Source organism: Phodopus roborovskii, unplaced genomic scaffold (genome assembly GCF_943737965.1).
Source record: "Phodopus roborovskii unplaced genomic scaffold, PHOROB, whole genome shotgun sequence".
Classification (NCBI taxonomy): domain Eukaryota; kingdom Metazoa; phylum Chordata; class Mammalia; order Rodentia; family Cricetidae; genus Phodopus; species Phodopus roborovskii.
The window spans coordinates 12,369,011-12,394,721 of record NW_026125052.1 but is presented as its reverse complement, the minus strand read 5'-3'; the positions used below and the strand labels follow the sequence as shown (position 1 = coordinate 12,394,721).

At 43.3% G+C, this 25,711-nt stretch overlaps 2 protein-coding genes across 2 annotated transcripts in view; one reads left to right on the top strand and one right to left on the bottom strand.

Moving 5' to 3' along the window:
• Nucleotides 1–25,711, top strand: part of Cdk5rap3 (CDK5 regulatory subunit associated protein 3) — a 720,787-nt gene that overhangs the window by 148,624 nt on the left and 546,452 nt on the right. The window lies entirely within an intron of this gene.
• The window catches only part of Skap1 (src kinase associated phosphoprotein 1), a 282,052-nt gene continuing 258,020 nt past the window's right edge, over nt 1,680–25,711 (bottom strand). The window contains exons 12-13 of the mRNA XM_051173521.1: nt 3,939–4,047; nt 1,680–1,968 (exon numbers count right to left, since the gene is read on the bottom strand). Coding sequence (XP_051029478.1) covers nt 3,946–4,047 — 102 coding nt within the window. The 3' untranslated portion in view covers nt 1,680–1,968; nt 3,939–3,945. The remainder of the gene's footprint in view (nt 1,969–3,938; nt 4,048–25,711) is intronic.

Sequence of the window (25,711 nt, the reverse complement as noted above, 5' to 3'; positions counted from 1 at the left end):
ATTGGTTCTCTCTGATTCACCTGCTCACATGCTGCCACCTAGTGGTTCCCTCCCCTTTAGCACCCTGGGTAATAGGGGGATGTTATGGATACTTCTCTATCGACAACCCCCCACCACAGACCCAAACTGTCTCATTTTTCTCATGTCCCTATCCATCATACAAAGAATTGTTCCCATTTTTTATCTTTGGATCTGGAAATGAGTAATTATAACATTTTTTTCTTCTGCTTTGGAAAACTTGGAATCTACCTACATCCCTGCTTGTTGTCTGGTTTCTTTCTCTCCTGTGGTGATGTGAGATGAGGACCTGCATACAGTCTGGTCTTGACAGAGGTGAGGGCGGCTTCTGCCAATCCAGGGCTGCTCTGAATAGGCAGTTTTGGTGTAAAATTCCTATAGCTGCTCAGGTGTCTGTCTTGCAAAATTTCTCACATAGAGTCTTGCAATAAGAGTTAGTTCTTACTGAGCCCTTACTGAGTGCCAGGTATGTCTCCAAGTACACAGAATTTGACAAACCCATTCATCTTCCTAATTGACCAGTGACCTGCTGAGACAGAGTACACCCCCTTCTTGGGAAAAGGATGTACTCCCGGGTTGTCTGGTCCTGGGGTTTGTGCTCTCAACCACTGTTCTGTTGCCTCTTCAATGTACAGAGCTGTGTGCAGACGACTAGAGAGGTAGTAGGGGCCTTGTGTTAGAGAGCCCCTCAGTGCTTCCTCAACCTTCAGGGAGGGATCCATGCACTGCAGGCCACAGGGCCCACAGAGCCCACAGAGGCGCTCTCCAACGTGCTGATTCCCAGGCCTTGTTTCTGGCTCTGTCTCAGACATTCATCACATCAGAAAAACAACCAAATAGCCAGCCAAAGGAAGACTAAGGAACTTGACAGGACACCAGCAGTTCCGGGTTCTAGAGATGACTGTCCTAAAAGACAGTCACACATCCATCTCCTTCCCTGGCTGGGCTTTTCTCTCTGACTGTCCCTTCCCACTTTGCAGATGGTAAGAATGTCCAGCAGTGACATTTTGATACAATTAAAACAATTTCAGGGCTGGAGAGATGGTTCAGTGGTTAAGGGCACTGACTGCCCTTTCAGAGGACCAGGGCTCAATTCCCAGCAGTCACATGGCAGCCACAACTGTCTGTAATTCCAGTTCCAGGGGACCCAACACTCATGGCAAAATACCAATGCACAGAAAATAAATTAAAAAACAATTAAACAATTTTGTGTGTGTGTGTGTGTGTGTGTGTGTGTGTGTGTGTGTTTCAAGATGGTTTCTTTGTATAATCTCTGTGTAATAGTCTTTGCTTTATAGATCAGGTTGGCATTGAACGCACTAAGATCCACCTGCCTCTGCCTCTTCAGTGCTGGGACTAAAGTCAAAACAATTTCTTAACACTTACTTGCTATTTATTCCTGTGTGTGAGTAAGCATGTGCCATGGCACACGTGTGGTGTTCAGAAGACAACTTGTGTCAATGGGTTCTCTCCTTCTACCATGCTGAGTCCTAGGGACTGAACTTAGGTCATCCGTCAACTTTGGCAGCAGATGCCCTTACACACAGAGCCACCCTGCCTTCCCTTGATCTGTCAGAAAGGAATTTATCCCCACCACACACAGAAAAGAAACACATCTAAACTTTATTTGTACTTTGCAACCCACCAGAACTCCCCCCCCTTCCCTGTGATTTCCGTCCTTGCCTTTGTAGCAAGCTTGTAGAAAAGGTAGGTGTGGGTGTGTGGACATTGATTACAAAGGGCAATCAATAAGTCAGGAGCCGGCTGCTTCGGGAGCAGGTTTGATGAACTGTCCTCTTCCTGCTTGTTTTATTAGTGGTTTAAAGTCACATGAAGTAGCTGAGTTTTGGATCTGTTCAGGGAAGAGAAGAATCTATGGCCAAGCAGAGGATGAAACTTCTTGAGGGGACATTTCTTCATCAAGGCAGAGTAGAGAGAAGAACATGTTCTCTGAAGGATGGAAAACATACATTTTTTTTCTTATGAGTCAGAATAAAGAAATATGGGTAGGGTGCAGCTCTGTTGGTACAGGGCTTGCCTAGTATTGTCCTGGATGCAGCCACCAGCACAGCATGAACTGAGTATGGTAGTGCATGCCTGTCACCCAGTAATCAAGAGGTAGGGGCAGGAAGATCAGACGTTCCATGGCATCTTCAGTTATAGAGCAAATTTGAGGGCAGCTTGAACTCAAGATCCTTCTGCCTCTGCCTCCCAAGTAACTGTTAAAAGTTAATTTGATTAGATTTTTGGGAATCATCATAAAAGATTGAATTTTTTGTGGGCAAGGTAGTGTGTATGTATGTGTGAGTGCAGGTATGTGCACATGTATGTGCTGGTACACGTGTACATGTGTGTATGCATGAGGAGGTCAGAGGTCAATATTGGCTGTTTATTCTCAATTGCTTTCCAACTTTTTTAGATTTTTTGTTTTTTGAGACAGAGTTTCTCTGTCTAACCCTCACTATCCTGGAACTTGCTCTGTAGACCAAACTGGCCTTGAACTCACAGAGATCCACCTGCCTTCTTTAACCTGGGGTTAAAGGTGCCCACCACTACCACGAGGCCTTTCCAACTTTAGACAAGATGGGGCGTGTTCACGATAGTATGGCAGTAGACAGCCTTTCCAACTTTAAAGAATTAATTTTAGGTGTGTGGGTGTTTCACCTGTGAGTATATCTGTGCACCATGTGCATGCAGTACCCACAGAAGCCAGAAGAGGGCATTAAATCCCCTGGAACTGGAGTTGTGAGCTGCAACATGGGTGCTGGGAATGGAAACTTGATCCTCTGGAAGAGGATCAGTGCTCCTAAAAGCTGAGCCATTTTATGGCCTGTGTGCCTCCCTTTTAAACCAAGCAGAAAGGTATGTGCTAGAACATTAAAGGTGGGTGTTGGGATTCATATTCAAGTACATGCTCTTAACCACTGAGCCAGCTCTCCAGCTTCCTCTACTTTTTTTTATATGGAGGGATAGATGATGCTGGCCTGTGGTCTGTGAGTGGAAGTGATGTGTACAAAGCTTGTGAAGTGTCCTCAAAGGCAGAGGGTGTATCTTTCCCACTGACTAGGATGGAGACACAGGAGCAGGAGCTGTAGCATCCATCTTGGCCAGCCTGGGAAATACTGGTCATCCACAGTGGGACACACAGGGGGCTACCCAGAACCTGAGTGCCTTTGACTGTTTCCTTCTGGATTTATACAAAGGGGCAAATCAATTTCTGTTAAGTCTTGTTATTTTAAATTTTATGCCACTTTTAGTTGAGTTCAGTGCTAAGCAACATAGTCCCTGGACTTAGGAACACACCATTCCACACTCTTCCCCCACTGGGGTCTCATGTAGCCCAGGCTGACTTAGAATTTGCTATGTAGCTCTCTCTCTCTCTCTCTTTCTCTCTCTCTCTCTCTCTCTCCCACCCTCTACAAGGCTGCTCTTAATTCCCACCTCTCCTTTTCTATCCCCTCTCCCACCTCAAAAATTCTTCACGTAAAAAAAAAAAAAAAAAAAAAGAATTAGCTATGTAGCTGAGGATAACCTTGAACTTCCAATCCTCCTACTTCTACCTCCCACCTGCCTGGGGTACAGGTGTGCACCAGCATGTCTGTTCTTATGTGGTGCTGGGGATGAGAGCAGGCTTCAAGCATGCTAGATATGCAGTCTACCAACTGAGCTACATCTCTAACCCACCATTTTCTATCTTTTTTATTTCTTTCTTAACTTTATTTTTATACTTTCATATTTGAGACTACCATCTATGTATGTAATGAAATATGTTCACACCCATCATCCCCTTTCGTTTGAATCATTAACATCATTTTTGGAAAGGAAGGAAAAGGCTACTTCACCGATGACGTCACAGAGAAGCAAAGTCTTGGCTGACAAATTGTACTCAACTAAGGGCGGCTCATTGATGATGCTGATACCTGGGCTTCAAAATTCTTCTGTTTCAAAGGCAGTGGTGAGATAGTCCTTTGGAACAATCCCAACGAGGCTGTTCAGCTCTCCTACCCACCAGCCGTACAGGTTGTACTCCTGAAAAGGGAAAGAAGATGATGGTGGTTGGAGAAAAGCGTCTATAAACCTCACACAGGGATGGTGTGGGGGGGTTTGTGGCTGTGTGTGTGTGTGTGTGTGTGTGTGTTTGCTTTTCTGACTGCCAGAATGAACTGTGAATACCTTTCATGGGATTATTATATTTGACAAAGTCATGTAGAGGAGAAAAGTAAGTGTGTGTTCATTTTGATCTCACCCAGTCTGTGTACCGACTGAGCGTATGTGCATACTTGATGCTGTTGCTCAACCTAACAGCTTTTAAAAATTGTTTTTAATTTCGTGTGTGTGTGTGTGTGTGTGTGTGTGTGTAGGTACAGGTGCCCTTAAAGGGCAGAGGAGTTAGATCTCCCTAGAGCTAGAGTTAAAGATGGATGTGAGCTACTTGCTACAGGTGCCGGGAATTGAACTCAGGTCTTCTGAAAAAAGCTGTATGTGCTCTTAGGTGCTGAACCATTTTTTCTAGATCCCTTCCTTTTAACCAAGCAAATGCTATGGCTTCTTGAGAGAAGGCTGAACACTAACTAAAATGCCAGAACACTAAAGATGTCCAGGATGGCAGGTCATAGTTCAAATCAATACTATCCATCAAGCATCTTCCTTGTGCAAAGTGTATCTGGATTTCCTCAAGGGACAGAATGATGAGTCAAAGCACTGCTTGTTCCTTGGGAGTTTATAGGATAGAGTAATGGCCTTTGGAGTCAGATAGGCTGCGAGTAAATCCTCAGTTGGCCACTTAGCAGCCTTGTGACCTTAGGTTTCTCCTAGTTTTGCCTTCATGATCTGCATTCCTCTCCATGCTGTGAGGATAGAGTGGCACCATGGAAACAGAAAGATAGAAAATGCTACACAGACAGTTTTGATTTTTTTTTTTTGAAACATGGTTTCTCTGTGTAGTCCTGACTGTCCTGGCATCTGCTTTGTAGACCAGACTGGCCTTGAACTCACAGAGATCCACTTGTCTCTGCCTCCCGAGTGCTGGTATTAAAGGTGTGCACCACCTGGCAACAGATGGTGTTCTAAGCCTTAGATTCCTCCCTAGTAGAGGTGCGAGGTATAGTAATGACAGGCAGGTAATAAATGACAGAGAGGAACAAATAAGAAAGGGCCCAAGAATCTTTCACTTCAGTTGGGTGTGGGGGACTCTGATGCTATCCACATTTTGCACTGCTGGTGGCAGAGCTTTAGGGGAAAAAAGAAGGTTGAGGACTTGTACAATCCAGGCTGTCTAGCTTTAACTGGGGTCCTTTTTGTTTCTGCTGCTACTCTCCTCCTCCAACTCGATTGCTTCCCCTCACTCAGCAGATCATTTCCTCCACTTTCAAAGATGTGTTCATGTGCATCTCCAGCCGCCAAGGAACTTAACCTGTACTGACAACCATTCCCTTTCCCATCAAGTAGGGGATACACCCCTCTCCTGGCTTAACCCTTCCTCCTCCTTCCCCTTGTCCTCTCCTCCCTTCCCCTGTTTATTTCATGGAATCTGACCTCTGCCTCTCACATACACAACTCTTTCCCATTAGGTCTAAAATGCGCACATGCCTTTCATTGTTGAAAACAATTATTAATCTCCACTGCATGCCTGATTCTCATGCCTGTTGGTCCACACTGACTCCACCTCAGACTTCTTGATTTACTTCTTTCGTTTACTGCCCAGGCTCTTCCTGGCTACTCACCCTTCCAGCTATTCTGATCCAGCCTCTGCCTCCATCACTCCACGCTTATTTATTTAATTTTTCCAGACAGGCTTTCTCTGTGTAGCTCTGGCTGTTCTGGAACTCCTCTCTGTAGACCAGGCTGGCATCAAACTCAGAGATCTGCCTGCCTCTGCCTCCCGAGTGCTGGGATTAAAGGTGTGTGCCACCAACACCTGGCATCTTTTCTCTCTTTTGACGTGTTTTCCAGGATCTGTCCTAGCCTTCTTCTAACTTACAATCTCATGTACCTTTGTAGTTTAACCACCATGTTTCTGTGAATGGCTTATGAACAATTAAGGACTCCGGCACAGATAGAAGAGCTAAGTGTGAACTTGGAACTAATAGCTCAATCAGAAAAGTGCCTGCTATGCAAGAGTAAGGACTTGAGTTTGATCCCCAGGACCTACATAAAAAATCTGGGCATGATGGTACACCCTTTTAATCCCAGGAATGGGAAGGTTGATACAGGTGGCTGCCTGGAACTTGCTGGCCAAACAACCTATTTGGTGATCTTTAGGTCAGTGAGAAATCTTCTTTCAAAAAACAAGGTGGACAGACACCCAAGATTGTTCTCTGGCCTCTACACACACATGCAGCTGCATACATGGGCACACACAAAAACAACAAACCCCCTCAAAAAGTAAAACACCATGCCGGGTGCACGCCTTTCATCTCAGCACTTGGCAGGCAGAGGCAGTGGGATTTCTGAGTTTGAGGCCAGCTTGGTCTACAGAGTGAGTTCCAGGACAGCCAGAGCTACATAGAGAAACCCTGCCTGGAAAAACAAAACAAAGCAAAACAATACAAAAGTACCCCGAATATATGTCCACCAAGCTGTTGAAGCTCTGTCGCCTGTCCCTACATTAACTCACCAGCCTGTTCCTGTCCCCATCACCACTCCCCAGCTCTCTTCAGTTCCTAAGTACTTGACCTCAGTGAGTAACACCAAGATGCCTTCAGGGCAGAAAAGCAAATCCTTCCCAACTTCAACCCTATATTCTACTCAATCCTATTAGCTTGATCTTCAAAATCTACCCACTTGTCCATTCCCATTGCCAGTAGTACCCTCGAGTCACATTACTATCCTCTCTCACGAGGGCTACAGAAACACTGCAATTGTTCTCTGTACCTGGACCCTTGTTTCCCTCAACCTGTTCTTCATTCTGTAGGCAGAATGCTGTAACTGCACAGATAATGTTGCTACCTTGTTAGGAACCATGAGTGTGGGTTCCCACTGCCCTTGGACAACTTCTTTTTTGAGACGGGGTCTCTCTACACAGTCCTGGCTATCCTGGAACTCACTACGTTGACCAGGCTGGCCTTGAATTCACAGAGATCTACATGCTTCTGCTTCCCGAGATCTAGGATTAAAGGAGGGCACCACCATGCCCAGCTGGTGCCACTGCTGCCTGCTGCCTCCTCCTCCTCCTCAAGACAGGGTTTCTCTGTGTAACCCTGGCTGTTCTGAAACTCACTCTGTAGAACCAGGATGGTATTGAACTCAGAGAGATCCATCTGTCTCTGCCTTCTGAGTGCTGAGATTAAAGGCATGCACCATGATCGCCAGCCCCCTTGCCAAGTTCTTAACAAGGTGGATGAAGCCCCTTGTCACCCTGTCCTGTTCAGTGCCTGGCATTGTCATCCACCTCCTTAGTAAAACAGAACTAGCCTAGACTACTTCATAGGCTACAGGCTCTCTAGCTTGGGCTGCTTCCACAGGCTACAGGTTTTCTTGTGCTTGGGTTTTTTTTTTTTTTTTTTCTTCTGCTTTTACAGCTCCTGCTTCTCCATATCGTGAGACTCACTTCTAAGCAGCCTTCAGATTGTAATTCCTGAGTTACATGCTCTGAGATGCACTCCTCTGCCACTCTGTGTCAGAAGGCTCCATTCCATGGTCTATGGTGCAATACCCTATGCTTTCCCAGAAGAGAGTTCACCATGCTGCCTTTGTCTCAATTATAGCCATTAGATAGGAAGTGCTATCTCTTTCTTTTCTTTTTAGACAGGGTTTTGTGTGACTGAGGCTGGCCTTGAACTCCTGATCCTCCTGCCTCCTGAGTGCTGGGACTGCAGATGTTTACCACCACACCTGGCTTAGATATATTCTAGTTTCATTGTATTGCTGTGATAAAATACTCTGACCAAAAGCAGTTTAGGAGAATGTGATGGCTTGAATGAGAATGGCCCCCTCAGGTTTACATATTTGCATGCTTAGTCCACAGATGATAAACTTTTGGAGAAGGATTAATAAGCTTGGCCTTACTGGAAGAGGTGTGTCACTGGGAGTATGATGGAAGATGCCATTCTATAAATATGTTTCTCTTATTGGTTAATGAATAAAGCACTGTTGACCTATAGGAAAATTAGATAGGTGGGACTAGGAGAGGTGGAGAATTCTGGGAAACATAGTGGAATCATGATGTGATCTCAGGAAGAGAGGATTCGAGTCTGGCATTCTTGGTAAGATAAGACCATGTAGAAATACATATATTAGTAATTATGGGTTAATATTTAAGACACAGCTAGCCAATAAGAAATGCTAGTAACTGGCCAACAGCTTTATAATTAATAGAGTCTCTGTGTGTTTTGGGAGGCTCTGGGACCAGGCTGGAGGGAAACTGCCTGTAAAAAAATGGCCCCTGCAACTTAAAACTCTCAAAAGCTTAAAAAGGGATTTTAGAAACAAAAGAACAGAGACTAACAAGTCTTCTTGGTAGCAACATTTTTCTTGGGCAGGCTCTGTTTTGCTAGAGACAAGCAGAGACCCAAGCAGCTCCTTTAAGGGAGGTTTCCTGACTCGGCATAAGCAGGAAAAACCACAGGGCTCTTTAAAGAGGCCCTGCTAACAACTGAATGGTGTGTACAAGAGCTGGTAATGGCAGTGACCACATCTCCAGCTGGCAGCATGCTGCTTGATGGCAGCATAGACCAAGGCAGTGAGTACAGCTCTCAGTGCTGGCAGTAAACATCCCCTGCCATATTAGAAAGCCAGCTGCCAAAACAGCCGCTGCTTTAATTTTAGCAATGTTGTTGTTTAGCAGATAAAAGACTCATGGCCAGAAAAAGATAAAGATTTACAGTAAAGACAGATTAAGATAAAGAAAAACCTCTAAAGGTTTACAGTGTGTTTAAAAATATACATAGGTTTGGGAGGAAAAAAAAAAAAAAAAGAAACAGGATAAAGTGGATTTAAAAAAAAGAAAGAGTAGCTGTGTGCGGTGACCTTTAATTCTAGCACTCGGGAGGCAGAGGCAAGCAAATGTCTATGATTTCAAATCAAACCTGGTAACAGAGTAAATTCCAGGATAGGCAAAGTTACACAGAGAAACCCTGTCTCAAAAAATGAAATAATAGGAGAGAAATAGACTAATAAAAAATCCATAGATAGATGGAAAGTACACAGAGAGTCTGGATACTGTATGCTATTGTGTTGTCTTTGAATTGCTCAATTGCTAAGGAAGGATCAACAACTGCTAAAATACACTTGATTATCAATGCTGCTGAATTAATCCAACTTACATGTTTTAAAAATGCTTTGACTTCAAAATTTAAGTCTAAGGACAGGTTACTGGGGAAAAGGATTTCTATTTTTGTTTCCACAGAAAATGAAAAGCTGTGGATTCCTTCCAGACTAACAAGGTTTGATCAATTAAGATCTCCTGAAGCAGTGTCCCAGGTGATCCAACATTCAAAACAGCTGGGACAAGGCAGCCTTGCAGACTACAGCCAAGATTTCTTCGTCTTCTTAGGATTCCCTTGGTATTACAGTGTCCCCAACCAGCAGGAAGCAGTTTGGAAAGAGAGATATCCAAATTCCCAATATTGTCTATAAATGTTTGTTTCATCTAAATCTCTCTTTAAAGGTAAAGAGGGGATTATGGTATAGAAATGAATACTTTGTTTTGGAATGGATTTTCATTTATCGATACAAATTTAAGGTCAATTTTGTGATAAGTATATTTTGCCTCTTGTTTAGGTATTGTGTTTGCATAGCTCATTAAAAAATGTAATGTATAATTAAGTACAGATTGTAGATGGTTACCTATGATAGTCAAAGCTTATAGTTAGGTTGGTTAGGTTTTCTAGATATATAGAGATATATTTCAAATGGATAGGCATTCTTCAAACCTTTCAAAGACCTACAGAATATGGCATTTAAAATGGTTTAGGGTTTTTCTTAACAGTAAGGCACAACTGCTTCTGGCAACACCACCTGCATCAGAAGGGAAGATGGACATTGAAGAAACTCGTTATGGAGTTTGCTCCCAATATGGCAAGCAAGACTAGCCATTTGGACACAATACTGCTCTTGTCTAGACTGTTTAACTATATGTTTTATAAAGTAAACATGCAGGACCACAAGAAAGTGACTGCTGAAACAAGATGGTCAGTGCTACAGGGTTTCTGCTTCATGGAAGAGTCTGCCAGATATTCTGCAGGACACAGAGAAAAGTGACTGACAATCTGCCAATACAGGTGGACAGTTTAAAGTTTCCTGCTTTGCTGAGGAGTCTGCCAGACACACTATGGCCTATGGGCTGAAGATGGATGGGTCAATTTACAGAAGAACTTTGGATGGCTGTCCAGGTAGGGAGATGTCTCTGTCATTTCTAGAATTTATATACTATCCTTCTGTGGTCTTTGATGGAGTTGGAGACAGTTATGGTTACGGTTTTCCTTAGTTAGGAGTAAAGATAAGTTACATATAAGATTTTAGACTCACAAAGATAGGATAGATGATGGAATATTTTCTTTAAATCTTGCTAAATGTTAATGGACTAAATATTGTTAACTATAGTTCTTATTTGATAACTATTTTGTTATATATTTTACTATGTTAAAGTTAAAGCCCTTCTTTTTGTTTAGACAAAAAAAAAAAAAAAAAAGAGAAGATGATGGGAGACATCATTCTGTAAATATGTTTCTCTTATTGGTTAATGAATAAGGCACTGTTTGCTATAGGAAAGTAAGATAGGTAGGACTAGAAGAGGTGGAGAATTCTGGGAAACATAGTGGAGTCATGATGTGATCTTAGGAAGAGAGGATTCTGGCGTTCTTGGTAAGATAAGATTATGTAGAAATACATATATTAGTGACTAGGGTTAATATTTAAGACACATCTAGCTAATGAGAAATGCTAGTAACCAGCCAACAGCTTTATAACTAATAAGAGTCTCTGTGTGTTTTTTTGGGACTGATGCGGCTCTGGGACCAAGCTGGCAGGAAATTGCCTGTAACAGGAGGAGGCTTTGAGTTTTGAAAAGTCCATGCCTGGCAGTCAGTCAGTCTCTCTCTCTCTCTCTCTCTCTCTCTCTCTCTCTCTCTCTCTCTCTGTCTGTCTGTCTACTGCCTACAGATCAGGATGTAAAGCTCTTAGCTACTACTCCAGAGCCATGTCTCTCTGCTTCCTGTCATAACGATCATGGACTAAAGTCCTGTGAAACTGTGAACAGGCCCCCACTTAAATGCTTTATTTATAAGAATTGCCTTGGTCATGGTGTCTCTTCATAGCAATAGAACAATTACTAAGACAATGATAAAAGGGTTTGTTTCATCTTCTACTTACAGGATATAGTCTTTGATTGAGAGAAGTTAGGACAGAAACTCAAGGCAGGAACTATGGAGGAATGTTGCTTGCTGGCTCACAAACTGGCTTGCTTACAGGCTGATGTTTTGCTAGCTTTCTTATACAGTCCAGGATTAGCTACCTATGGATGGTACCCTCCTACTTCAATTAAGACCATCAAGACAGGGCTGGAGAGATGGCTCAGTGGTTAAGAGCTCTGGATGCTCTTGCAGAGGACCCACGTTCCATTCCTACATGGTGGCTCCTAACTGCTTATAATAACTGCAGTTCCCACGGATCCAATGCCCTCTTCTGACCTCTGCATGCACCAGGCACCCAATATAGTGAGTGCACAGACATGCATGCAAGCCAATAATTAATACAAATTAAAAAAATACCAGGAAGACAATCTTATCATAGACATGACCACAGACCAACATGATAAAGAAAATTATTCGATTTAATATCTCCCCCATCCGCCTCCTGACCAGGAGATTCTAGACTATATCAAGTTCACAGTTAATGCTAACCAGGACAGGTAAGAAATTTTGTTTTGTTTTGGTTTTTTTGAGACAGGTTTTCTCTGTATAGACTTGTCTGTCCTGGAACTCATTCTGTAGATCAGGCTGTCCTTGAACTCACAGAGATCTTCCCACCTCTGTTAGTGCTGAAACTAAAGGCCTGAGCCACTAGAGCCATTGTTGGTTTTGTTTCTTGCATTGTCAGCACTAAGTGCAGAGTGGGTCGAATGAATGCTTATTAGGTGAGGCCATGCCGAATGAAGGCGCAATAATAATCTGCACTCTCAAAGTGAACAGACTGGCTCCAAACTAGTTCCTAGATACTCCCCTTGTGACTGAACGTGTTGGCAGAAAGAGGCCAACTAACTGCCTTCGGAGACATTGGCCCCAGATGGATTCCTATATGCCAAGGAAAGTCTCAGATGCCACAGAAGTGAGATGGTGAGTACTGAGCAGATCCTTTAAGGACATTGTTTCCCCTGGGAGGCAAGGTCTCTCTCACTTTCCTGCCCAAGTCAGCCTGGTACTCACTAAGACTGTAATATCATGTAAGTCGTTATCACGCACGACACACACACACACACACACACACACACACACACACACACACAGAGAGAGAGAGAGAGAGAGAGAGAGAGAGAGGCATGTGCCACAGAAGCCAAAAGAGTGTGTTGGATTCCATGGAGCCAGAATCACATACAGTTGAGAGCTGCCACATGTGAGTGCTGGGAACCAAACTCGGATCCTCTATGAGGATATCAGGCACCCTCAAACTCTTAAATACTAGCCATCTATCCAGCCCCTAGACTGAGTTTGAAAAGGTCCTAAAAGGAGCTGGGTGTGATTGCTCATACTCATAAGCCCAGCACTGTAGAGGCTGAGGTAAAGATTGCTTTGAGTTCAAGATCATCATGGGCTACAAAGTCTCAAAAAACAAAAACAAAAAAACAAAAAACAAAACAAAACCAACGCCCCCAAAAGCAAACAAAAAAACTAAAACAAACCACCTCCACTGCCAAAACTTAACCCCCCAAAAAAAACCCAAAACACATACACACATGCATACACACCCAAAACTCAGTGAAGCAAAGCAGAGGCTAGACAGACTGTCCAATAGGAAAAGTACTTGTCGTGCAAGAATGAAGCCCAGAGTTCCAATCCTCAGCACTCATATAGATGCCAGGTGGGCATGGCAGCCTGCTTGTAATGCCAGTTCACGGAGAAGCAGACGCAGGAGATCCCCAGAGCTGGGCCAGCTAGCTAGAATGGCAGTTGGCAGGTTCTAGGAAGAGACCCTGTCTCTTTGTATAAGGTAGAAATAGATCAAGAAAGATAACCAGAGCCAGGCATGGTGGTGCATCCCTTTAATCCCAGTACTCAGGAGGCAGAGACAGGTGGATCTCTGTGAGTTCGAGGCCAGCCTGGACTACAGAGTGAGTTCTAGGACAGCTAGGGATACACAGAGAAAGACCTTATTTCAAAAAACAAAACCCCCAAAACCAAAAACAAAAAACCAACCAACCAACCAACCAACCAACCAACCAACCAACCAACCAAACAAACAAACCCAAAAGCAAACACACAAAAAAGAAATACACTCAGCATCTACCTCAGGCCTCCACACATTAGTGTGTGTACCCGCATATGCCCATGTGAACATTTATATACACTCACATAAACAGCCAAAACAAACAACAAACAAAACCTAAACATAAAACAAAAAACCCAAACAACAACATCGTCTTAAATAACTGAATGTGTCTGTCCATCACTACTCTGCCCAATTCCTCATTTCTTCCTTCCTGCAGGCAACCTTCCTCTATAGTGTGTCTGTCATATGAGACACACTCAGAACTCCCCAGTCTGTGTCTGATAGGACTTGCCAGACTCAGCTCAGTGCAAGGGATGCTACGGTCCATTTTCCAATGCTGAAGTTAGCTGGGTTTCTGCTTTCAGCTTGTTTTGTTTTCCAGCCTGAACTGGATGGCCGTCTGTGTGTGTGTGTGTGTGTGTGTGTGTGTGTGTGTGTGTGTGTGTGTGTATGTATGTGCGTGCCCCATGTTTACCAAGCTGCAGGAATGTCTTCATCTGTAGGGCTTTCCTGTGACACTCTGTCTTCGGCTCTCACTGCAACTCATAAAAACTAGCTTTAGTTCTTTTGCTTCTCACAGGCAAGAGGGTAAGCAGAATGTTGCCAGGCTACCTTCTGACCAAAGGCAACTTGCTCAAGTTAAGTTTGTGCCTCGTGAGGCATGCAAGTCTCCACAGGGGATTCGTTGAGACCCCTGACTTTTGACTCACATTTTACAGTCCCCTTTGGCTGGGATGCCAGAAGTAGGCACCAAGCCTTGGAAACATACTGTCTGCCAACTCAAAGAGGGTGCAGCCTGGAAGCAGATGAGGCTCAGCGGGGCACCTGCCGAGGCCAGGCTCCCAGTCAGTTTGCTCTTGCTGGAGGGGAGTACTGACCTGCCGACTGCAGATGCAGTGGCCTCAGCACAGTGGTAAGAAGAGAAATGAGTTGAGAGAGAAACTCTCTGCCCTTCAGAACAAAAGAGCCGACAGAAGTAAGGGGAGGATGGCATAGTCTTAGAGACCATATGTGTCCTGCTGTGGGAGCCTGGGAGCTTAATCAAAGCACCTACAGGTCTTTCCCAGATTTCATCCCCTGGTTGGATACCCAAAAAAGGCTGCAGGGCTGAGGTGTTTAAAGCATGAATGGAAATTTCTAGCCTTCTTTCCCACTCCCACCCCCCATGCATTGCTCCAGCTCAGTCTGAACACCACGAGGTATTTTAAAATAATTTCTACTTTGATGAATTGCTGGGGAGTCCACAATTGCTCATAATCAAAGGGGGGAAGATGCAAATGAGATCCGGCCGAGAACTATCTCCACCAAACGTTTATTTCACTGCACAGTGCCAAAAAGAATTAAAACAACATTAAACTCACAGCAATCATGTTTAAGCCCTCGTTTCCAAGTGCCAAATTGCACCACTCTGGATCATACAGATGTTCGTTAATTATGCTAATTTTTATTAAACTATTAAAATGGAGAGAACAGTGGCTCAGCCAGGCAGACCCTAGCTCTGAATGAACCCTGCCCCTGTCTAGAGGTGCTAATTTACTGCATTTTTATTAAGTTGCTGCTTCTTGGATTTTAGTTTTAGGATCGAACTGAACTTAATTTCTGGGATCAATGTTTTTCCATAAAACCCGAGCTTCTCTTGGCACAGCTGTTTGGAAAAATTGGAAAAGTATTTTGAGGCTCCCAGGAGACCTGCAATCTTCAACGTAGGAGTGTCTCTACCTCAAACTGGGGACAGGCACCTATAAGTGTGTATAGCATTGGGGCATCCAAATTCTACACTTGCCTCACTTCATGACTCTGCATCCTATGGAGGATAAAGGTAAGACTTTAATGGTACAGAACCATTACCCGAAGATGCTTTAGATAAAAATCCTAAAAAAAGACAAACAAAAAGCCAAAAACATCAACAAGAATCCCACAACAAAACCCTTCACATGTCTTCCTTCTCAGCACCACATCTTTCATCTGGAAGAGATAATAACGCATTGCTTATCTCCACAACTGTTTCTCTCAACTTAAACCTTGCCAAATCTCCTTGAACTCTTAGCACTCCTCACGAAGAAGTCTTGATAATGGAAGTTGGTGTTTGGACTCCATCATCAGGATGGAGACACTATTTATTGGCTTGGATGAATGAAATGTTGTATGAACCTGAAATCGGCACAGTGCTCGCCTTCATACACAGACAAAACTTTTTATGGGGGAGTGTACATGGCCCTAAAAGGATTTATGCTGCTAATCTCAATCAACAAGGGAAAAAGAAAGCAAAACAAAACAACAACCCACCAAACCTGCTATAAAAAGAACAGCAAATTCTATAAACAAAAAGCAGTATGGTCACCAACACAGGCATGCCACACAGCTTGACTCTGCCTCCAGTGGTTTCCTATTGCTGTTTATGGTTTCAAGGCTGTCACAGGCCTCCTTGGTGCTCATCCTATCACAGGGCCTGAGCCCCTGTGTGGTGCTGTAAATACCCTGTCAGTAGGTGTCAGGGGACATCAGGGGGAAAAACAGCAGGCGCCAATCATAAGCCTTAAAAGAGATTAAATACCCTTACTCCATGATTGCTACATTTTAATTTCTCTCCTCCCCGCTGGTTCCTATTTGTATAAGCTCTTCCATGGCTCCCCTGGAGTAGCACAGACATGACCTGGAATGACCATCCTGTCTTGGGATGAGAATTCAATTTCTAGGCTCAGTGAGTCCTAGACTGTTCCAACAGAAGGAATTCACATCCTCTAGAGCTTCAAGTCTTAAACTGGAATCTGTGAACCCTTAGCCTGTCTATGGATGGATGGGAAAGACTTTTTGAACTCTTGAAATTGGCATGAAATTTGTGTGGGTGTATATGTGTGTCTCATGCCTAGACCCTTCATTAGATTCTCAAAGGGTTTATGTACCCTCCCTAGGTTTACAAATAGCACTCTAGAGGTAAATATAGCAGACTTTGTGGCCTAGGTCTGTGCTTTGTCCTAGTATAGACATCTACTTTATTAAACAAAATACACAGAAAAGGAGCCAGGAATCCTTGCTCCTCATTTGCTGGGCCTTCTGGCATGAGCCCTTCCCTTGCAGCCCATTTCCCCTTCCTTCCTGACTGAGATGCTCACCTGTCCTAGGGCACTAGCATTTTCACTGTGACTTATTAGACAGTGTGGTATAGCTCCCTGTGACATTCGGAACAAGCCCTCTGACACAGTTAGTTCCATTGAGAAGGTGCTTTGATGGGGTCTTGGGTGAGTTCCTAAAACATCCTCTTTTCATATCAAAATGGTCTCTAAGCATCTGTGGAATTCCCTAAAAATGTCTCATGGTTTACTCTCTTAACCGTCAAAGTTCACAGTATCATTGTTGTAAGTAAGAGGATTCTACTTCAAGAGAACAATCATTCAGCCTTGGACACTGAGGATCAATAAGTGCTTGATATATGTATGTGTTCATTTGCCATATATATATTATCAGTAGGAAAGATGTGAACTTTGAATTCCTAAGCAGATTGTATATTCCAAGATCAGTGTGTGTGTGTGCGCACACACACACACACACACACACACACACACACACACACACACACCACACCACACACTGGATTGGCCTACGAATTCTGTACTCCTAAAATCCAGCTTTGGGAATGAGGATGTTTTCTCTGAGATAGTGTAAGTTTTAAGAGAAATTCCCATCTGCTGGAAGAAGAAAGCTGGGAACAGAAATTGTTTGCCAAAAACAGACATACCCATTTTTTAGCACAAATAGTTCTGTGAAGATATTTTTTTCCTGAAGGATAAAGGAAATGGTTGGTTGGGTAGCTGGTGGCTTTGTGACACTGGAAAGGATTGGAGCCTAGCACTTGGCTAAAACCTTAGGTAGTTTGGCGTCCTCTCCAGGCTATTTTATACTGTGGATAAGGTTCTTGGCAATTATTCTCTCTTCATTATTCAGAATTTTGGTCTATAGATCATAACACAAATGAATCATTAAGTTTGCTTCAATTGAGCCAGTTTTATTTATTGTTACATTTCAGGGAACTTGCTATCTTGAAGATTGATGGACCTGGATGTCTGAGGAGATAAGTGTTATATAAAAAAGGAGCATCAGAAGGTGGTCAGCAAAAGCTGCCAGGGCTCTCACGATGACAGGTCTACAAAGCATGTCCCAGTTTAAGAATAGAGTGCTCTGAGGAGGATGTGCGCTCCATAGGGAGAGCCTAGGAGCACTTGGGTGAGAGGGAACATTTAGCCTCAAGTGTGACACTCTTGTCCTGAAGAGGGTATAAACACATGACTATGGAGTCAGAGCCAGGAAGGTGTGGAGGGGCTGCGCACACCAGACGCTGCTGGCGATGGAAACGTGTGTGAAAATTGTGTGTGGGGGGTGGAAGCGAAGCAGGTTTGTGAAGAGAGATAGGAGTGCAGCAGACAACTTAAACTTCACCTAAAGAAGAAAGGGGGCAGGCAAGGTAAACATTTACAGATGGGAGGAAACAAGGTGCCGAGTGCAAAATTCAGGAACAATAGAGGCAGCACCATCTCGGAGCTGATAGAATTGTGATACCATGTGAGACGGGCATATTAATATGTATTCCATAAACTGTGCGGCTCTCAGCCCCACCGCTCTGTTTTGCTCTGACCGCAGTACCAGCCTCAGGCACCACAACACAATTTGGAAACAATGTGACGGAAATGTTTAATCTGCTCGGCCCATCTGTGCTGCGTATTTCTCCAGATCTCCCTGAGAGAGGCGCCTTGAATCTCCACATTGCCTTTAATATTCTCCTAAATCACCTCCCCACTGCACTTCAACGGCCATTGCTACAATATCACAGGTTCATCTAAAGTGCAATGGGGAGGGGCATGGGGGGAGGTGCAGGCTGGGAGATTTTTTATTTTAAAATAATTTTCAGAGATTGTCTTTCTGCTTCCTAAAAAAAAAAAAAAAAAAAAAAAAAAAAAGAAGAAGAAAAGTTATTCTATTGTTGCTGTAAGGTTATTGAGGTTGTTTGGTGCAAAACCGAGCAGGATAGAGTGGAATCATTCTCCAAAGAATTACATTTATTAATCTCCATTCTCTCAAGTGGGCATGGGAGGGGTGAGCAGCTGCTTGCATTCTCATCTCTTTTCTTGCACCTTGCTAGGGCGAGGTGCTCATTAAGGGCTGTGGGTCTCCATGCTCATGGCATTGGATTTGGGCTTAGCAGTTCTCAGGGCTAACCCTGCTACTGCTGTACTCCAAACAAAGCAGTATAATTTATTCCCTGGCCAGCATGCCCTCATCAGGAAAGGGCACTTTATTATTTTTAATTTTGGCAGAAATGCTTGATTTTTCTCTCCTTTAAATGCAGATGTTGAGCTTTGGATTACCGCTGCATTTCCACACTATGATTTTGCTAGATTCAGCTATTTGAGGCTAGAATGTGGGAAGCTGGAGTGGGTTTCGGAGAAAGAGGGGACAAGTCACTGTGCTTTAGACCCCAGATGAACAGGAGAGAGTTGCACATCACCAAGAAAATTAGGATTCCTTTTGCTTTGTGAATTAAAGAAATGAATAATTTAATCCTCAAGATTGTTCCGGCGAGGGAAAAGCGAACGTCCCAGTTGCGGGGCCCTACAGCCTGTCGGTGTGTTACATCATCTGCACACATAGGCGTTTCCATGACAACAGCTTATAGCTTCATTTCCTGGATCCCTCTAGGGGGTGTCACAGCCAGATCCACCTGCTTTTCACCCTACCCTCGGTGGGGTCATGGTAAGGTCGCCAGAATAAATGAACGCGGGTACTAATGATCTGTTTACTGCTGTTTATGCTCTGTGTGTGTCAGGGGCACGCACATTTAGAGAGCTCATTATGGCTGCAATTAGAATGCACCATCGCTAGATATTTAACTCCTTTTTCTTTTAAATTAGCATTTTAATAACATTCTTTGAGCAGAGAAACAAAATGACCATTTTTCACGGACAAACTTCTAGCTGTAGGTGCAACTTTAATGGCAAAGTTGTGAAGGGGAAAGAAGGGAGAGGGGGGGAAAAGGCCATTTTTACTACTTTCGCCCTCCTCCCTACCAAAAGGATATTTTTATTTGCTTTCTAACACACTCAATTTCCTAAATTTGTTTTGAATCCAATTATTTTGGGTGGTTTAAAGTACCGTGCTCTTGTTGGACGGAAATTAGCAGCGATTGAAATTAACTTTTTATGTGACCTGTGAAAGGGGCTATAATAATTACAAGTGTAGAAGAAACCCTCCTTCCAGGAGACCCTAGCTGTAGGAGTGGGCTGTGATACCATCATCAGAATATCTTCATACTGCCACCGCAAGGACTTTTTTTCTTTAAGAAGGAGACTGCCATAATTGTTTCTGTGTTACAGTCTTTAGGATTATTATACAGAGCATGATGACACACACACACCATCATAAGCAGGATAAATAAGAACCAGACAGAAAGACAACAATGACATGGTATGAATTACCATTTTAAAAAGGTCAGATCTCGGGAGCCTCAAAGAGCAGGGAGAGTTGGGACCCAGAGGAAGCAATGCAGACAGGGACCTCCTTGGTCAGAATGTTCTGGAGGCATTGCTTTTTAGGGACCAGCCGACACCTTAAGCTGTTTACCGATGTTCTGTTTGTGTAAAGTACAGTGAAAAATAACAATTTGAATGTTTCGATTATCTTTCTCAGTCTCTTCCATTTTCATTATTTATTTTCTATAAATCGGGACCTTGCTAACATAATTCTGCAGACAAGGAGGTGGATGGGACAGCCGATGGGAACGAGGAGATAGATGGTGGGTTCGTGCAAGATAGATGCTATGCGTTTATGAAAAGGAGAGGCGTTTGCAGTGAACATCAACAAAGTAGAGCAGGCAAGCACATAAACTCTAACCGGCGTTTATGGATGCCAAAGGTGTAAGGGAGACTGTGGGAACAGGCATAGAGAGCCTACCATCCTGGAATCCACGTCCAAGTTCTGCCTAACATGTCCCACGCTTGCTGTGGCTCCTGTGAACCTTACAAGCCTTTCCATGACAACAGACGGGATTTCACAGCCAGAAGACTTGAGAGGTCAATAGTTGAAAAGCAAGAGTTAGAAAGAGAGATCTTTATCCACAATGAAACAATCCCACCCCCACCCCATACCACAGAAGAAAAAAAAAAAAAAATTTAAAGACACAGCAAGGGAAAAAAAAAAAAAAAGAACCTTTCTAAAAATGATTCAAGTTTAAAATGTTTATGCTCTTGCCTCAGCCTCGTTGCACCTAAGAATCTGCCATTTCATAAATAAAATACTGATGGCACAGGCTATAATTTGGTGATAGCTACCCCAGGACATATCTAGATGCATTTCTGTTATTTTAATTAAATACTGCATTATGGTTTTGTGACAACTACAGCTACGGCGTAAATGAATTCCGAATTAAAGTGTTACTTAGGCATCCAGTAATTTTTGTTTCAGTCCTCAGTTTTACAAAGCAAATAGCTATAAAATCAAGATGTTCATTCATTTACAGATGGAGGAGGGTTGTTGTTGCTCGTTTCTTTCTTTCTTTCTTTCTTTTTTTTCTCTTTAATCCTCATGCACGAAAGGAATCTGGCTCCTGACACTCTCGGCTTATGAGCCACATCACAAAGGGAAACACATCCTCTCAACTAGAATGTGAGATGCTGAATATTAATTGCTGGTATTATGCTTATCTTGGTAGCCAAGTTCTGTCTTTTAACAGTCATCTTGATGGGCAGAAGTCTTTAACTGCCTGGAGAGTCTTCTTTGTTGAGCGGTTAGGAATCTATTTGGTTTCATTTTCTTGAGAAAGAGCCATAAAATTCTTAAGTGCTCTGTGGAAGTTTCTGGATTTGGAACTCCTCCCAAACACAGGGTATTAATAGGGACAGAGAATCTTCTATATGTCTTTGGGGGGGGGAGTACCTCTCTTAAGGAAAACAATTTTTTAAATTTAACTATATTACCATTCCCTTAATGAACTGGAGATATAATTTGATATCACCAGCTGGTTGTAGTTTAAATGTTATGAGAAAAGTTTCGAATTCTCTCATTTATCAGTTCAGAGTTTTACTCAAAATTGGGCAAAAGGATTTTTTTTTTTTGGTTTGAAGCTGAAGATTTAATTGTCTTTAATATGTCCTGTTACATGAAAAAATTTAAAATAGTAAGCTTCTTGAAGACATCGTCTATTATCTTTGTTTGGAGAATCAATATGATCTTTTAATTAGCATTAAATATCATATTTATGGATATCTATGGATAACATTAGCTTCTAGGTTTTGGTGTTCTCATCCCAAAACTCCCTTAATGGATTCTACAACTTTACAGAAATTACTGCTCTGTATGTTTGCAATGAGGCTATAATGTGCTTTAATATTTTGCGAGTTTGGTTGGAGTGCTGAATTCATACAATATCAAGAAACCCTGGCAGGAGAGCCTGAAGGAGGCTGAGTTCCTTCTGAGATCATAATTACACAGAAACAAAGCTTTTGCGATCCCTTTTAAATAGGGCATATCACAGAAATGTCATCCAGCCTCGTTGGCAGATTAGCGAAGAGTTTATTACTAAATCTCTGTCTAATAGACATGCAGCTGACTCCAGAGGAGCTGCTTGTTATAGTACTGGCGGCAGGAAATGGAGGGAATGTCACAGTTAAAGACACAAATTTTCCCTGTAATGTATTCGAATGGAAACCTCTGAATCCAATACTACATGGGCATATCTAATAAATTCACAATATTTCAGTCTCAACAGCCTTCACCGGTTAGTTTTAAAGATTTATGTGGTAAAAAATTACTCAGTGATGAATATGGTTTATTCTGTGCAGTATTGGAGGTATAAGGAATTAAACTACCGTCTTTAACAGTGAATTTATTATTACCTCTGTCAAAAGACGAAGCCTTTAACAGCATTTGTTATAAATTCACTCCAAAATAAATGGTTAGTTCTTTTTTTTTTTCTTTTCTTTTTATTTTTTTTTTCTTTTTCATACTGGAGTTTGTAAAGCATCGGGTGAATCTGAGAATTAACCTAACCCCACCACAGCTTATGTGTATCTATGTAAACATTTGGTGTGGGACTTTCCACCTGACTGGTGTGTGTGTGTGTGTGTGTGTGTGTGTGTGTGTGTGTTGAAAGTGAAAGGTCTTCCTTAGGACAACAGTTTAGAAATAAGGAGATTAAAAAGAAAAATGCAGTGTATTCTCTCTCTCTTTTAAAAAAAGGTTTTTGTAATAAAGCCAGGATTCAATGGGATAGTGTTGTCGTGCACTTGGGCCTCTTGTTAGCAGGCTGTGTGCGTGCATATGCACACATACACACACCCTCTCCCTTTTGTCCTCTCTTGGAATGGGTATCCCCTCATTTATAAAAATTACCTGGAAGGAATGAGGCTGCCAGGGTTTGTTCTAGACGATTGGTTCCTGTCTGGGGGAAAGGAATGGCCTCTACTGAATTTGACCGGTGTATGACCGTTGCCTTCCAGCTGACCCCAAATCCCATCCCCATCCTCCTAACTCTAGCCTCCCATAGGGGTTATTAATGAGAGAAAATACCATCATCATCATCTTCGTCATCGCAGCACGGTGTTGACCTGCTTGTTAACATGAAATGGGGTGGCTGGGACACCTTCTGCGTTTCTCCATACCATTATAAATAAGAAAAGATATTTTCTGATGGTGTACCCCTGTCTACCCCTTTGGTTAGGTCAGAGGTGAATAATAGTTCTTTGACAGGCATTGATCAGTTTCATCACACTGTTTAGGCAGTCCGTGCCCCAGGCCTATATTTTCCCCACTTACTACTCCCAAATTACCTCCCAAATAACCTCAGCACATCCCCCACCCAGTCAAGCAGAGGATATGGTGCCTGAGGAAGTCCTAAATGGACACTAGATGTCACCAAACACCTCTTTTCCCTCAGAGCCCTGAAATTAAAAATAAATAAATAAACAAATCAACATCTCATTTAAAGCAATTGAAGGGATTAACTTACTGGTTTTTATGAGCGTTGCTGTCTCATTCAACTAAACACACCTTAAAGAGGAAGTGTCATTGCATTCTGACTTTTTCTCTTTTAACAATACACAGATCTTTTAGAGAGAAGGAAAGGCTCAAGGGAGGAGAAAGGTCTGTATTGTTAAGTAGCCCTTTGAGGAGGTAAGGGGGAATAAAAATCCTGGGTTTTTAAAATCCCATTACAACCGGCATTATGTTAACACAGCTCACGTGTGCCAGGCCAGGCCCTGCTGCATTCAGAGGGCTGGAGCCAGAAACAGCTATTCCATCCCAGGTGACAAAATGACTGTCGTCGTTCCTATAAAGTCCATCTATCCTCATCATGTGCTGTTTGGTAAACAGTTTGTACCATGCAAGAAGACAGGCCAAAGTCAGGCATGTTGGAGCCTTGTAAAACCCTTCCTTTCCTGGCTAAACCATTATGTAATGGTCAACCTGAGGGGATGCCCAACTTGTTGCTCCAATGCAGATTTCCAGGGAAATAAGACTGTGGACAAGACCTTAGAGGTATCTAACAGCCACTGGTGATGGACACACCTGGGGCTCCGTTTACCTAGTCACTGGGTCAGGGGTGGGTTCTTCCTTCCAGTCAACTGAGTTTCTCTCTGTTTTTCCAGACCGTTTCAATATGTGTCCCATGCTGGCCCAAAACCAAGCTGCTTCAGACGCAACAGAGATCTGCTTGCTTCTGCACCACAGCGCAGGGATTAAAGGTGTGTGCCCCCCCCAACCCTGCAAATTTTCTCTTTTTAATTTGCAGGACAGCTCAAGTTTCTGCCATAAATCACTTTTGGAACTGGAGACTGATTTTTTTTTTTCCCCAGTGGGAATTCAGTTCTGTTGTTGCTCAAGCAACAAAAGAAATACCTATATTATTTAGAAATAATAGTGATAATAATAAATAAATAAATAAATAAATGTTCTCTAGAGAGAGACCTTGCTGGCTAAAAGTCATGACATCTCTCTCTCTCTCTCTCTCTCTCTCTCTCTCTCTCTCTCTCTCTCTCTCTCTCTCTCTCTCGGTTTTTAGAGACAAGGTTTCTCTGTGTTGCTTTGGAGCCTGTCCTGGAGCTCTCTCTATAGACCAGGCTAGCCTCGAGCTCACAGAGATCTGCCTGACTCCTGAGTTCTGGGAATAAAGACGTGTGCCACCACTGCTCAGCATGTTACTTCTCTTAAAGGGGACATGTGACCTCTTACCTCTCTTATCCAGATAGAAGCAAACCCCAACCCCCCACCGAGACAGGGTTTCTCTTTGTATCTCTAGCTGTCCTGAAACTCTTGTAGAGCAGGTTGGCCTCGAACTCACAGAGATCTGCCTGACTCAGCCTCCAAAATGCGCCACCACCACCTAGATGAATAGAGGCTTTTTTTTTTCCCTTCTCTTTTTTCCCACTGATAGTAAGTGACTGTAGTGGTGCTGGTTCACAGAAGGATCTTGCTGTCCTCTGAGACAAGGCGGTAAGCCAGGGCACAGTGTCACCGCACTGAGGGTGATTCAGCACCTGCCCTGTCATGCCTGCTGCTCAGACAGAATGGATTTTTGGAGTACACCTGTTGTTAAGCCCCTGCCAGGTACTGATGGCCACTAACCCCCAAATCACCCCCCCCCCCCCCGTTGATGCTTGGAATGTCAGACAGGACCGAGCAGCAGCCGGTGTGTATTTCAAACACAGCAGATGGATTTTTTATATTAGCTCCTATTTCATGTTCAGGCAGAGCGACCGCCACACTAAAACCACAGCCTCAGTGCTGCCGAGTTTGCTTCTGTGAGATTAATTCTGTGAAATTAATTAGGACAAGATTGAAAAGGAAATTAAAATGCAGCTGAGTGAACAGGCCTCTCAAACACCTTTTCCCTGCTCTATTCAAACTTGAATTCTGCGGTGGTCGCTGGCATCGTGGGAAGTAATTTATGAGAGGCAGGCTCTCAGGAGTGATCCGTTAGTTACGTTTGAGGAGACCCGCACCAGCGCCACAATCTGGAGCCAGTGAAGAGCACTAAACACCCTGCTGTGGCTTGAGTTGTGTCCCGGCTCCTGGGTGACTTGGGGGGGAGGGCAGGGAGGAAGGGAGGCTCTTACTAGATAAATCCCTTCAGAAACGTCTGGGCCCAAAAGGGGTGCAGGAGCATCCACCGGATGTTCACATCGCTTCATTATTAAAATCTTCCTCTAATATATTTTAAGACCCCAATTGGAAGTCAGTGAGTTAAGTGGGCATGAAGCTGCATGGGGCCTGGAAATGTTTGGAT